Consider the following 16336-nt stretch of genomic DNA (forward strand, 5'->3'; position numbering starts at 1 on the left):
CTGAAAGGCGCATATTTATGACCCCACAAAACTGCAATTCTTTTCCCATTTAACCGACTCTCTATCTCCAGTAGTTTCCGAGATACCCATAGAGAACATCGTAGGAAACTCACCCTGTATAGGACATAAATTTATACTCTTTTACTTATTTTTATCTGCAGAATATTCTACCGAATTTTCCTGAATACAATTGGACCACCCTGTATACATAAACACTCTCAAATTTGGCACAATAAAGATTAAAACAAAAGTCGAACGCTAAATCCAAAGCAAATGTTAGGTATTTACACAGACTGCACGTTACTTCATATTGCTGCAATTATTATTCAAAATTTCGAGTCAAATCATTTATATTCGACAACCGTTTAATAAAAAATACAGAGGTGTCATCTGAGGTTGAAAAGTCCAGCTTGACGTTACGACATAATAAATTAATTACATACTAATTTATTTCATTATAGTTCTTATAAGCACAGTGTATATGCCTCAAAATAGCAATCAAGAGGTGATAAGAAAGTTGTTCGTCTTAAAGTAATTAGATAAATAAGACAAACACATAGATTTTTAGTATCTTAAAGTTACTCGCAGTGTTAAGACGAAAAAAAATTAATGAAAGTAAAATGAAGTTAACAACAATTAGCATCTTGATTCTTTCTATATATTATAATCTAGGTAAGTACATACTGCTAAATAAAAATGCCTTACTGGGTGGTTAGAGGTGGTCATTAAAATATAATATTTGATATGTTCTAAGTTCTAATTAAGTTTTTAAATTAAAAAAATACAAATATAAAAATTAAAAGTTTTATTAATTTTAAATTTTATTGACAATGTTGAATATAATAGTATTGTTCCTGAGAACTAGAACTGAACCTAGTATGAACTAGACTGATGACCTAGTAGTGAACCTGAGATGTGTTTGTAAGCTGTAAATACAGGGTGTTAGGTACTTAATGACCTGTTAAAATTTAAGGGGGTGATTAAACCAGTATATTTGTATAGAGGGTCCGGCAATAGTGCGTCGGGCATATATAGCTCCTAAAATAAAAAACTTAGCTTAGGAAAATAATTTAACCTCTACAGGGTGACTCAAAAAAGTGTGAGTGGATCAGGATGATTTTCTTTAAATGGAACACCCTGTATATCATTACATTTTTGGCTTCCTTTCTGATCACTTTACATAATCTTCAGATCTTTTTAAATAGGTTTTGATAGTTTCACAGATATTAATAAATAAATTAAAAAAAATATATTTTTTTCAGTCTTTTAAAAAAATTATTAAAAATATAAGAACTGTCCTGAAATGAAAACTATATTAGGTGTTTACTTTAGATGGTCTGTACTTACTTTACTATAAATATCGTAATCTTAAATCATACAGGGTGTTCAAAATTCTACGCCAAACTTTCTAAAATACAAAATAATTTTTCTTCGTTATTTTAAATGAAACACCCTGTATACTATTCTTTTAATAGATGGAGAATTACAAAATAAACATTTTTTGTATTTAGAGTATTTCAAAATTTTTAACGGCTTCGCTGATACTCGCGGTATTATTTCATATGACTCTTTCAACGGTAAAATACAAGAGAAAAATCATTGAGTGGCTTTGATAAAAGCTTACTATGGAAAATGGCATATGAAATATAAAACCGCAAATATCTGCGAAACTGTTAAAAATTTTGAAATACTCTAAACACAAAAAATGTTCATTTTTTAATTGTACATTAAAAAATACTATACTAGGTGGTCCATTTAAAAAAACGAAGAAAAATTATTTTATATTGAACATCTTGTATGATTTAAGATTACGATATTTATAGCAAAGTAAGTACAGATCATCTAATGTAAATACATAATATACTTTTGATTTCAGGACAGTTCTTGTATTTTTAATATTTTTTTTAAGAAAGTATTCCAAAAATATACCGCATAAAAAAATCTAAAATAGATAGTTCAGGTGATCGAGGAGACCCATGCAATTGATCCACCCCTTCCTCTCCTTGAGTTTAAATAATTATAATATAAATAATTTTTAACATTTTTTTTTTTTTCATTCTGGGGGGTCTCTAAATTTAACTTTTCTAACATGTCTTGAAAACCGTTCTCTAAAAAGCGTATGGAACGTATCCTCGAAAAGGTATGGCCAAGAAAACTTGAAACAATAATCCTACACGCTTTCCTTCAATTGAAAAATTCATATTTATAATTTTTGGTTATTTTAATTTACAAAGTTTGGATGTGACAGTTTGACGTTTCTGAGAGCAAATACGGTTGAACTTGTTTCCATGGCTAAAGTGAAATTGTTTAAAAATGATAAGAATTGGCTATAATAACTCAGCAATTTTGAAAAATTCATATTATAGCTTATATCGCTGAAAATCTTAAAAAATGGTGTTTTTATGAAGTCATGGCCTACTATGGTTTCCATTAAAAAAAAACATAATTCTAAGCATTAACATAAGTGTCATATGTCAAAAATTACCGGCTTTAGAAAAAAGCGGAGAACACAATCTTATTATTGATGTGATTATCTAAAACTTTTTGTCTAAAATGAATTATAATAGAATTATAAGGACCATTTTTAAAATAGCAAAAATTTGTTTTTTCGAAATATCTAGTAAGGCATGAGTTTTTCAAAAATCTGAAAGGCGCATATTTATGATCCCACAAGACTCCAATTCTTTCCCCATTTAACCGACTCTTTATCTCCAGTAGTTTCCGAGATACCCATAAAGAACATAGTAGAAAACTCACCCTGTATAAATCTATATACTGTGTCCTCTTCTTGAGTCTCTCATCACTAATCTCAGGACTTTGACCAAAGCCAGTATTTCATACGGTTTTACAGAACTCAGTTCTCCATCTTCGATATCAGTCATGCTAAAGTTTATGGCATGAATGGTTGTCGTTTCGGCGCACTCAGTGATGATGTATTGTTCTGGTGTTTTTCCGTTATCCACACAGAATCTGCATTTACCGTTGTTTCTTGGTTTTAATCTACTGATGTGTTTATTGAGGACACAGTATCCTGTTAAAAAAAACCGTCCCAAGATTGTTCTTACTTAAATCAAGGAAAATCTTTGATTTTTCTCGATCTAAGATATAATAAGCATAAGAAACTTCTTCGAGTGTCTTGGAGGATTCCCATTCTAGGTTACGGATGGTGTCTTCTAGGTTATTGAGTTCTGTTTTAAGTTCGTTTCTACTTGGGAGCCAAACGGTTCTGATCCAGTCAGTAAAGTGTTCACTCATTTTCAAGCTATATCGTTTGCTTTTTCATTACCTGCTATCTCTTGGTGGACTGACACCCAGATTAGGATGACCTGATTGCCTAATTTCTCTAGGCATTCTTTGACAAACTTCGAATTGATGGATACTGAGTTGGTCGATTTTAAGGCTACTTGACTACCGATAGTCTAACTTATAGCCCCCTTATCCGAATAAGGGGGCTATTTCTTGTTTACAAAGAGACATACCTACGCAATGTTCCAAAAATATTGAAACCTGGTTTCCTACATCAAATTTTCAACCCATTATTTTAAAATATGTGTGTGTGTATGTAATGGTAATAGAAAAAGTAAAAATGGTCATATTTCAAAAACTGTCCTATATTGATTATAGTATTTAGATATTTTTGGAATAAGAATATTATGAAAAATCTACTGAGCTACAGTACCTCTGTCCGTTCTGTAGCTACGGGGTATCCGTGAGAGGGGAAACGATATTCTCTCGATGATTTTCGTAAAAAATTAGACGACGCGTCCCATGAATAAAAATTCGACAAATTTGCAAGTAGCCAATAAAATGAGTGGACGGAGCGATTTGCGGTGACGTACTCGTCAAGTCGACCCGCGACGTATAAAATATATTGCTGTTTATTTAAATGTTTTTTGTCCGCATTCCTTTCATAGACACATATCCAGCAGACGTACTGTATAACAATATACCTCATTTATAACAATAAAACGGGAACAACCCCCAGTTCTCAAAAAAACTATAATCTATACTAATATTATAAAATCCTGACTAAATCCTGAAAGTGACTCACTGATTAATCACAATCCTGCCCAAACCACTCAACGTAAGAAGCTCAATTTTGGCATACAGTTTGATTCTAGGGTGTAGAGGTTCGATAAGAAGGGACTCTTCGAAAATCCAGTTCCAGGGGGGTGAAACCACCCCTCCATTTTTTATTTAAAAAATAGTCAAGTTTCCGAAAAAAACGCTTAAACACGTATATTTTATTTTGTTTTTTTTTACATCTTTTAAGATTTTTTAAAAATGTATACAGGGTGTTTCGAAAAATCTGGTCATTGATTAATCATGATCCTGCTTAAAGCGCTTGACGTAAAAAGCTGATTTTTGGAAAACGTATTGACTTGAGGGTGTTATGTAGAGGTTCGGTGTTATGTTCGAGTTTTAATAAGAAGGGATTTTTCGAAACTCGAATTCTAAGGGGGTGAAACCACCCCTTAAATATTAGAATAATTTTTATTTAAAAACCGGTGAATTTTTCGGAAAAACTCTTAAACACGTGTATTTTATTTTGTTGTTTTACATATTTTAAGATTTTTTAAAAATTTATACAGGTTGTTCCATAAAATATCACCATTGAGTAATCACGATTCTGCTTAAACTGCTTGACGTTTAAAGCTGATTTTTGGCAAACCGATTGACTGTGGGGTGTAGAGGTTCGATAAGGAGGGGTTTCTCGAATCTCAAAATCCAAGAGGGTGAAAACGCCCCTCAAATATTACAATATTTGTTATTTAAAAAACGGTTAGTCTTTCGGGAAAACGCATGGGTCACGCATAATTTATTTTGTTTTTATTATTTATTTTGAAATTTTTTAAAAAATCATACAGGGGTAGTATTATATTAATATTATTATTGCCAGAATGGGCAAATAAAACATAAGAAATACATAACTCATAATATATGATTAATGTTGTAAATTTATATCAACAAGATACTAACCCAAGTCAATTTCTAGATACATCAGCTGAAGAGTTTCGCCCTAGAGTAACAACACCTCTAGGCGTTATCGAAGGAGGTGTAGGATTATCAGTCAACCTAAATCCTTACTTTAAATTTGAAGGAATACCGTATGCAAAACCACCAGTAGGAAATTTAAGGTTTGAAGTAGGTACATTTTAGTTGATAAAATAATTGTTTGGTCATGTTCATTATAATGGACTACTTTATACAGAAACTGTATTAAAATTAACAAGGTCTAACATTTTCGTCGGTCCACTTATACAGGGTGTCCCAGAAATAAGTGCAAGTATTTTAACTGGTAGTATAGTTCAACCCCAGAACCACGCCTATGAGGTATTTTTCGCGAATTTTTTTTTTTGAAAATTCGGAATTTTTTGAAAATTTTTTTAGTTTTTATTTAAAAAATAATTTCTTGATAATATGGCACCATAGGTAGGTAGTAGATTAAATTTACAAGAAAGAAAATCCAGAAAAGATCCAGTAGTTCTCAAAATTTTAGCAAAAAAATATTTTTTTTTGGAAATTAACTCCCTATTAAAAAAAGTAAAATAACTCCGTTATTTTGGACTTATTGGAAAAGATATAAAGAGAAAATATGTTTCTTCTATAAAGATCTACCACTCCTTAAAATACTTGCACTTATTCCTGGAACACCCTGTGTCCTGTGTTATAGTTATAAAATTAGATAACATAGTTAGTTTATAGTTTATTCGATGTGTAATTAAAAAAAATATGTTTTTCTTAAATACATATCACAGTTTTCGCATTGGCTTTAGTTTCACCTGTTCAAAATATCGCTGCAAAAACTCAATATTCAATATCAATGCTATTCCGAAATCAGTTTTAATAAAGATCATACATTGTCCTTGAAACTTTGAAACCAATAATTATTATATTCGTTATTACTAAAAATAACCCAACTATATCCGTTTCGTAATTAGCAATATTTAATTTCAACTAATAGTAAACAAAACAATTTTATTAATACATATATGTTTACAAAGAATTTTTAGTACGGTCCGACCGAGATCTCGGTCTCGGTTACAGTCATTCTCGGCATAAAAAGGCCGAGATTATCGACCGAGAGACTGCTCACGATCGTCAAATTAGATTATTTTTGATCGTATCGCTCCGCCTATCGATGCGTGGATGAATGAAATACATGTCCGAAGTCAAAAAAAAAGAATGGATCATAAGAATGGATCCATATATTTATGATCTGATCGAATCACGAAAGGTATTTCCCTGCTGAAGGGAACGAAAAAATAGAAAACAAAAATACAAATACAAAAAATATTAATAAACCCCCGTATACAAAAATGGTTTTTTACCAATCATGGGTCTGTTAAAAATCCTGCGTGGGTATATCTCACTCACGGGACATCGGGTCGCCATCACTGCTATAAGACAGTTCTCTTAAACAACAATGCATGGTTAAATGAAAAATACCACGTTAAAAGTTTAAAAATTCCAAATGATATAAAAGGTTTTTGGAAAAAACCGAATATTCGCGATTTTATACTTTTCTTATCTCTCTATTTGAATAGATATACAATAAATTAAATTTCACATTCTTGCTACTTTTACTTTTATTCTTACTTAATCTCTTCTTACTTATTCTTCCCTACTTAAAAATGTGACAAGATTTCAGATTTTGACCGACTTTGAGGAATTTTTAGCCAGTTTTAGAAAAAATAATGGTATTTAAGATAATTACAAAAAACCTATTTTTTAAAATGTTTAACATCCTGTATATAGGAACTTTTTTCATACTTTTTGATGATGAATACATAATAACACTTTGCCCAGTTAATGACATTCATTTTTTTAAAGGTTGCTATTACACTTGAATTAAGGCAAATATTAATAAAATTGCGTCAATCAATGAGAGCGAAATCGCATTTTTAGAAAAATATTCCACTGATAACTCTTATGCACGCCCGTGGTGAATATGTCAACACTTCTTAGCATTAAAATATGTCGCACTTATAGTAACTTCTACTCTCAAAATTTCATTCGAATCGCTAAAACCACTTGGAAGAAATTTATAATAAATCCAAAAAAAATGAAGAAGTTCCCCTGTAGCTTCGAAACAAAACAGAATCGGACCTATGTAGAAAAAAAAATCTTATTTTTACGTAAAGAATCCCCCCACGAGAAATGGCACATGTTTTTTAAACACCCTGTATATCTCCACAAATTTTGAGGCAATTTCTACAGATTTCGAGGTATTTCGACAGATTCCGTGGATTTTCACATATCGTGATAGATAATAAAAAAAATCAAAATGGTATTTACTAAAATAGTCATTCATATATATTAAAATTTAATTTGGGACTGAAATATTTTACTTTTAAACTGTTACCACTGAATTTCTGAATATATTTTTATTCTTCTTTTTATAACGGGGTGGGTTTGCAAATATCTAAAAGCTTGCCTGGTAATATTTTCAGGTCTTTGATATTATTCTAGTTGCCACGATATATCTTATATTTCAAAAATCCTTAAATACAGAAATCGAGAACGGGCAAATCCGGGGATGAGGGAGGCCGTCGTATGGATCCATTAGTCCCAATTCATTATCTAAAAGTTCCGATACAATAGCTTCCAAGATTTACAAGTAACGGTAGGGAGTTAAGTTTCCCTGATATACCGATTTGGTAATTTTAGAAGTGTGGTCTAGATTTTAACGTGTAAGACAGTGATGTGGCCAGCTTAATGGAAAATCAAATGTATTAAAAAGAGATAAAAGTTAGGTTGATACATTTATTCTATGCGATATTGCCGGATTTTGCATCAAAATTTCAAACCGCACAAGTAGGCGTTTATGGAAAATGTTGCATCTAGGGTTGGAACCATATTTTTCACAATTAGTTACTCATTTTACTTCAGATGTAATGCATTATATTTATCTTAGATATGTTATCTTCATTTCAGTAGTATACATGACATGAAAGTTAAAAAAAACACAAATTTCTACACAAATTTTCCTACAAACGTAACAACCGGCAACACTGTCATTTATATTATTCTATCTTACACGTTAAAATCCAGACCACATCGCCCACACTTCAAAAATAACCAAATCGGTATAAAAGTATATATAGTATATAAAAGCAATATGTGTCCTTTTAATAATTCCTTAGTTTCTTTTATTATCAATCAACCTACTAATAAAAATGATCTTTTAAAGAAAACTTTCAAATATTGCAATAAATAGTGAAAAGAAATATAGAATTAAGCATTAAATGTTAATTAAAACTTAAAGCATAACTTTAGTTCATATCTTTCTAAGTTCTACAATAATCAGTTTTCACCTTCTCGATACCTTCCACAATAACAGAGATACGGGGGGTGTCCGAAATTGCAAAATTTCCAAAAAGATCCTGTAGCTCAGAAACGAAGAGGGCTATGATTTCAACATTTGATTCCAACAATTTTTATCTGAAACCGCAAATGCTCCAAATAAAATGGAAATGACTTTATTTTCCATTCTATAAAGTGAAACTATACAGAGTGAGTCTTAAATAATTGCAAACATTTTCAGGATTACGATCAGGATCTCGACAAAAAAAACATATTTCTTTACCGTTTTTCAAATCCAAAATAACCGAGTTATTTTACTTGGAAAATTTCAAAAAAATAATAGTTCTTGCTTAAATTTGGAGAACCATCTTTTTAGGGTTTTCTTTCTTGTTTCTGAGGCTGAAATACATTAACCTCCCAAAGATATTTGCACTTATTTAAGACTCACACACAAGACTGTATAGATCTCATACCCCTCTATGAATATGTATATGTTACGGTTAAAGTCCCATGTCCGGTTAATGTCGACATTAACATGTTAATGTTTGGGTTAGGTTATGTTTTTGGTTGTTTTGTTGTGTGTTATTCTCGAGATTAACCGGGTAATGTCGACATTAACCGGACATCGGACCTTAACCGTAACATATATACAAAACGTGTCTAGAATTTTTTCTTCATTTCTTTAAAATAGAATAATCAAAAAATATTTTGTTAGTCCTATAGTCCTAAAATATTTTTTATTACTATAAAAGATCTCAATTTCTAGGAGCCTGAAGATCCAGAACCGTGGAAAGGTATTTGGAAAGCGAATTCCTTAACAACATGTATGCAATACGACCATTTCGAAAAAGATGTCCAAAATAATTATCGCGTTCATGGTACTAGACAAATTCTCTTTCAACTCTAATCAAGTTCTAACTAAATGTATTTTAAGGTGATGAGGATTGCCTTTACGTTAATGTTTATACGCATTCCTTGAGCGACAAAGCAAACTTGGATGTTCTGGTTTTCATTCATGGAGGCGCTTTTATGTTTGGAAGAGGTGCCAGCTATGGACCGGAAATTATCATGGACAGAAAAATAGTTTTTGTTAATTTTAACTATCGACTGGGACCGCTAGGTAAGAAATAAAGAAAATTAATAAGTACTTAGGGTAGTCAATTAATTAGGTCAGGCATTTGTCTCGACACATACATACATATATGCCATACATACATACTGCCATTACTCGCTGACGAATATTTGCCACGCATCAGAAGATGGTCACGCAGGGCGTTTTCTTTCATGAGCTTTTCTGTGACTGAAAAGCCCGATACGTGATGTTATCTCTCTACTGCACTCCGGACATTCAAAAATCTCATTGCTTTGTTGCCTCTTTACTTTTTTGTTGTCGCTGTCAACTGAGTTTACATATCTTCTCCATTGCGTTCTATTGTGAGATGATTCTTCCCACTCGTTCTGCATAACATGCATGGATTAACATCCCCTTTAAGTTTTCGTCGAAAATATCTTTGTACCTTTTGAGTTGTCCAGCCGGCCTCCTTTTACCGTCTACAAGCTCACCGTAAAGCAGAGATTTTGGTATACGGTTTTCTTGCATTCTGCATACGTGACCAGCCCATCTTAAGCGGGATTTAGTAATCATGACTTCAATAGTAGGGTGGATCGTAAATCTCAAAATTTAAAATTTTTTAAAACATCGACTTGGAATACCTTCGAAAAGTTGCCTTTGGTAATGTTGATAAAAAAGTGTTACTACAACTTTTTAATAAAATCACATCTTCTGCCCTCTACCAGCCTTTAAAAAATGAAATTTTTTTTTCAATAATCGATTTGGAATACCTATCAAAAGTTACCTTTGGTTATAATAATAAAAAAGTAATATTACAACTTTTTGATAAAATCACAACTTCTGTCACAGTTTTAAAGCCAAACTCCTCGGAAACTTTGAAGGCCATTTATTTTGACGGAAGGAAAGATAAAACCTATGTTATTGAAAATATTGAAGGCCAAGTCCCACAGAAGAACTGTACTTGAATAACATAATTCTTTAGTTCAAGAGTCGGGTTCTATATTTTTGGGTCACACAGTTCTCAGTTCTGGATCGGCTCTAAGCATTTGTCAAAGTATTGTGAATTTCTTAGAAAGTAATGAAAATAACCTAGAAGAACTAGTAGCAGTAGGATGCGACGGAACCGTGGTGAATACAGGAAAAAAATGGTGCAATTTCTCAAATAGAAATAAAATTAGGACACCCTTTACAAAGATTGGTCTGCCAGCTTCACGCTGATTAGTTACCTCTTAGGCATCTTTTTCAAGAGCTTGACGGTCAAACCCTAGTTCCAAGAGCTTTTGCAGGAACTGTAGGAAATCAAATACAACAGTGCGAAAATATGCCAGTTGTGAACTATACCATTATCGACTGTGATTTACCAGACGTGGATTTTCTTGACTTAAGTGCCGATCAGAAATATCTGTATAAAATTTGTGTTGCGGTTTCTACAAGTGAGTGCTCCGTAGATTTATTAAACCGAAGCCCAGGAGAGTTAAGTCATTCTCGATGGCTCACTTTGGCTAATCGCACCTTACGTCTTTATTTTAGTATCGAAAATCCAACATTACAATTAAAGGAACTGTCCAAATTTATTGTCAAGGTTTATGCTCCTTTATGGTTTCAAATTAAATGCAACTCTTCATGTGTAAATGGTGCCAAACATGTTTTAAAATCAATAAAACGTAGCCGATAGCTAGAGCAAGATTTACAAAGTGTTATAGATCCTGTAATACAAAGAAATGCCTATTTTGTCCATCCCAAAAATCTTCTGATATGTATGTTGCATGACACTCGCCTCCATATAAGAGAGCTTGCACTTCGCCGCATTCTAAATGCAAAAACTCAAAACAACGTTCACGCAATATCTGACCTTTTATCATCCCACAAATTAATTTTGACGTTGATGACTATGTTGATCTAATTGAATGGCAAAAAAATGAAATAACTTGTCCCCCATTGCTCCAAACTTTGGAAATAGGTGATTTGAAAAATATGATTTTTAGTTCTTATGAAACAATCATCGACATCGCTGCATTTCCCTGTCACACTCAATCAGTAGAGAGATGCGTAAAACTTGTAACCGAAGCATATTTATCAGTTGTAGGCATACAAAAGAGAGATATAGATTTTATAAAGACAAAAATAGATACGCGCAAACTTATGCCACAATTTGAGTCAAAAAAAAACTACAATCAATAAGTGAGCAAAAATAAATGAATGAGGGAGGGTGGGATGGAACTCGCCGAGCAGTTACCTCCTCGTGGTGAGTTCTGGATTGTTTGTTAAGAATACATAAAATATTGTAAAACAAGCGAAAAAACAGCTCTAAGTGCTCTGCTCGACATATTTTTAACTCTTTGTTAAAATGTGTAAATATTTGGGTATTTATAAAAAAATAGTTTGACCTTGGTACATAGGCTACACTAAGTAGGGGGATTAAAATGTCATATTTCAATAAGATATATTATTTCTAATTACAAAAGTTACTTATTACCTGAAATTTTGGCTAAAAATAAAAATTTTATATTTTTGTATTTTTTTTCTTTTTTTAAAGCCCGGTAGAGGGCAGAAGATGAAAAAAAATTGGAAAACTTATAAATAGATATTAGTTTTCTAATACCAGTTGGCAACTTTTGCGCAATATTCCAAAACGATTTTCAAAACTTCGATTTTTCGATCCACCCTATTCAATACTCTCGCAGTTAGCTTTTTCAACGACATGATGGAACCATTTTATTCTTAAGAGTTGTCTAAGGTGTCTCTGTTGCAACTTGTTTAATGCGTTCATGTGTCGACAGTACAGCACCCGGGTTTCGTTTTTGTGCTCAAGTCATGATTGTAGAAAACCATGTCTTTTAATTTCCAGAATGCTCTTGAGGCTCAGCTGCTAATCCTGTGCTGGATTTCAGAGTCGATATTGGCCTTCTCCGAAATCAAACTGCCGAGGTAATTGAATTCCGCTACATATTCCAGTAGTTCTTCTCCGAATTTTATAGTATTGTTGTGATCTTCCGGGCGAGTGCACATGATTTTAGTTTTGTCGATGTTCAGCTTAAGGCCCAAAGCCTAAAGTCTCGACACAAAGAAATCGCGGTCCACATTTTGGATATACCCTAGAACTAAAAATTGATAATCTCCCTTTCATACTTATTCATACTTATTTCGAAGCAGAAAAATTAGCAAAAATTCTATTATCTTTAACAGAAAATATTATATTTGCCCAAGTTTTATTCTAGTGCAATTATGATATTATACTGTTTTTATAACAAACAGGTATTTATTTGAATTACGCTGGGTTGACGATTTATTATGTTTATGTCATGATATTTGATGTGGTGATTCCCTAATTAAGTTGTATTATTAACCAAACTCTCAATACACATCTTAAGCTCAATTTGTATAAACATCTTCACTAGGTAAAATGTGTAATTGCACATTACACGTTTATGGAGAACCGGTGATAGGATTTTTTAAAAATTTGGATTTTTGCATAAAGGCACCTGCTCTATCTGTCTAAATTATTTTCAGCATTACAATGTTGCTGCTTCATACTAAAAGTGATAGCATCTTTGTTATTTTAAATGGAACACACGGTATATTATTATATTTTTCGAAACTACTTCCATATCTCAAAATTTTTCTATTATACAAACCTATACCAGACTCTAATGGTTTTCGAGATAAAAAATAAAATATGTGTAAAATTGACAAAAACGTGATCGGTAATAAATTCCACATATTGAAAGCTAAAATTTGGTTTATAGCATGTTTATAGGTTAAGGAAAGTCGACATTTATATTCGATTTGTCTAAATCAACTGACTGGATATCAAACAGGAGGTCAAGAAAACAATTATTTCCGATTGTTATAAAATTGTACGCATTGTTATAAACGCGTACCTATTCTATCTAGAGTTCAAAAACAAAAAGTACCGTATGTCCAAAAAACGGCGTCCAATTGGTTTAGAGACGACAATCGATGACATTCCCCATATTACATAAAAAATCCGCAGTTTTCATTTCCAAGCCACATTCCAAGCCATTTGTGATTGCCACAGCAGGTCTATTTTATCAAAATTATTTTTAGGATTTCTAAGCACCGAAGATGAGGTGATACCCGGAAATATTGGTTTAAAGACCAAATAAAGGCTTTGAAATGGGTCAAGAACAACATACAATACTTTGGAGGAAACCCCTGATTCTATTACAATCTTTGGACTGTCTGCTGGTGGTGCTAGCGTACATTTTCACTATTTCACTCCTGAATCCAAAGGTAACTATAAATATATATATATATATATATATATATATATATATATATATATATATATATATATATATATATATATATATATATATATATATATATATATATATATATATATATAAAAAAGAATAAAGAAAAAAAAATATATATATAAATAACTATAAAATATATATATATATAGGCGGACCGCTAATTCTAGCTAACAGTTAGTAAGTACAACTATTCAGTTACTCACTCTTGCCCTGCAGTTTTACGATTGTAAGTTTTGAAAATATATTTTTATTAATAATTGTAATTAATAATACGAGACAATGGTTAAAACTAAATATTCTTGTGTAACCTTAGAGTAATAGCCGGTTTAATCTACCATCGGTAACTTTTCTCTAAGTGCACTATTTTTGATTATTCATATCGGTTTAATATAGTGGTATTACATTCCACTCCATTACAAACTAATGATATTTATTCATACTACATGTTTACTTATTTTTCTGAAGCCATCACAACGTTTGACCTTGATTGTTTCGCGAAATAGTACGATAAATATAAGCCCGTGTTATAAAAAGTTTGTGGAAACTGATCGAAACGTTTCCCGAAATGCAAAATTTCTATTTCGTTCTTATTTCGTACTTTATACTTTAATGAAACACTTCGGGGATAGTGTAGGTTATTCACTGTAAAGTAGATAAAGGTAAAGAAATCAAAACATGTTTTTCGCTGCCCTTATCAATGGTCTACAAAAAAGTGACAATCTATTAACAGCTTCAAAATATGTAAACACCTGCGTACAAAATTCAGTTTATTTCATATCATTGCTATTACCATTGTTTTCATCGTTTATCAAAGCCCCAACATAAAAAAGGCTTTCAACGTTAATATTTTCAAGGTATCTTTTTGACATATCTATTATGCTTTTTAAACTCAACAATGTGCTCAGTGCTCAATTCAAATTTTGTAAAATTTGTTCAGTTGAGTATTAAATTGAAAAGGATATGCATACATTGTTTTTAATTTTTTTTATATTTTTTGTCATCCCAAATTGTATAATATAAAATATTGGCATTAGCATATTACTAAGATGCTTTTTTTTAGATATACAAAAAAGTTATAGTCATGTCCAGCCATATTATGATAAACACAATATGTTTAAGGTCTTCCATCTTCCAGAATTTTAAAATAGACCAGAATTTTAAAGTTCAACCAGACAATCGAATTTTGGATATACAAAATTTATGAGGGCCAATTGGTTATATTATATCAAAAGTAGATTATTAAATCGTCAATTTTTCAGTCATTTTTTGGTTATCGTCCTAGGCTAGGTTTTTATTTCAATGACGAAATAGCCAGCAATTTTTCAATACAGATATCACTCTTATATGCTAAAAATAAGCTATTTATAATGATAAAATTTTCATATCAATTTCGTCTTTGTAGGACTATTTAAAGCTGGCTTTTCGCAAAGCGGTTGCATGTTGAACTCGTGGGTCCTCGCAGAAAACTCCAAAGAAAAAACACAAAAATTAGCAGCTCTTGTTGGTTGTCCCACCGATGCCTCGAAAACCATATTGGATTGCCTTAAATCAAAACCTGCAAGACAAATTGTTCAAGCCGTAAAAGAGTATCAAGTACTTAAAAAGAAAATGTAAGAGTTCAAGATAACTCAGATCTATTTATTTTTAGCCGTTCCTTTACAATCCATTTTCACCGTTCGGTGCAGTGGTAGATGGGAAATGGTCTAAAAATCCAAAGTTCTTCAGACCCCCTACTTCTTAATCAAGGAAAGTACAAGAATTTACCATGATATATTTTACGACGTTCTCATCGAAGACCTTTTACCCAGCAGCTGTTATAATTAAAATCGATGAAATATTAATATTCCGAATGCATAATATATAAAGCCACAAATTACTTCAGATTCCTACGGGAAAACAGATGACAACATATTTGATTGATATTGATACAAAGTGGAACGAAATTATGCCTTTTGTTTTACATTACAATGAAACTATAGATCAGACGCTGAAAGACGAAGTATCCCAGACGATCAGAGATCATTACTTAGGAAACAATCCTGTCAACAAAGAAACCTACAACAGTTTGGTTCAAGTAAGTTTTCGGTAGTCGAAATATTTCAACCAATATATTTTTTCAAAGCTGTTTACGAAATACATTAATATCGCATGATTTAGAACAAATAGTATAAATAAATATTATTAATAAGGTCCTTTTTACAAATAACGTGTTTATTTCAACTTGTTCTAAGAAAACTGCTGTGAACTCTTGTTGTGATATTCTTTCAGTATATGAAAGACTAAATAATAAAGAACAAATATCAACCAGATGCTCCTAGTCTAATCTACTAAAACCTTCTTCTCCATATTACATGCTTTACAAGAATCAGCAAAAGATCCAGCGTACAATTGCCTGAAAAATCGTATCATTAAAATATCTATATATCTATATATTTAAAAATCCCATAATAGAAGTAAACTACAGTCTTTTACTAGTCTTCTACTCTTAGTCTGTAATAAAACTGAAAAATACAAATTGAAAATTGACAAAGTTTCATAGGTTGGATTAATAGTATTGTTTATTTGTCAGGTAAGCGCCTAAACAAAGTTATAGAATGTTTTAAAAAATATTCAAAAAAAAAAAAAAAAAAATTGTAAATTTAATTAATATTGCCTCATGTCTCTCAAAGAGATACTT

General features: G+C 31.6%; 1 protein-coding gene across 1 annotated transcript; it reads left to right on the forward strand.

Moving 5' to 3' along the window:
* The first annotated feature begins 335 nt into the window (after nucleotides 1-335).
* On the forward strand, nucleotides 336-15748 carry LOC115874432 (venom carboxylesterase-6-like). The gene is given in 10 exon segments (XM_030889596.1): nucleotides 336-672; nucleotides 4997-5145; nucleotides 9074-9185; nucleotides 9242-9427; nucleotides 13448-13489; nucleotides 13492-13553; nucleotides 13555-13633; nucleotides 15062-15252; nucleotides 15308-15397; nucleotides 15542-15748. Coding segments are annotated over 10 exon segments (1170 nt in total). The 5' UTR covers nucleotides 336-620.
* Nucleotides 15749-16336: the final 588 nt, after the last annotated feature.

Source organism: Sitophilus oryzae, unplaced genomic scaffold, assembly GCF_002938485.1.
Source record: "Sitophilus oryzae breed Bouriz unplaced genomic scaffold, Soryzae_2.0 scaffold_128_pilon_pilon, whole genome shotgun sequence".
NCBI classification, from domain to species: domain Eukaryota; kingdom Metazoa; phylum Arthropoda; class Insecta; order Coleoptera; family Curculionidae; genus Sitophilus; species Sitophilus oryzae.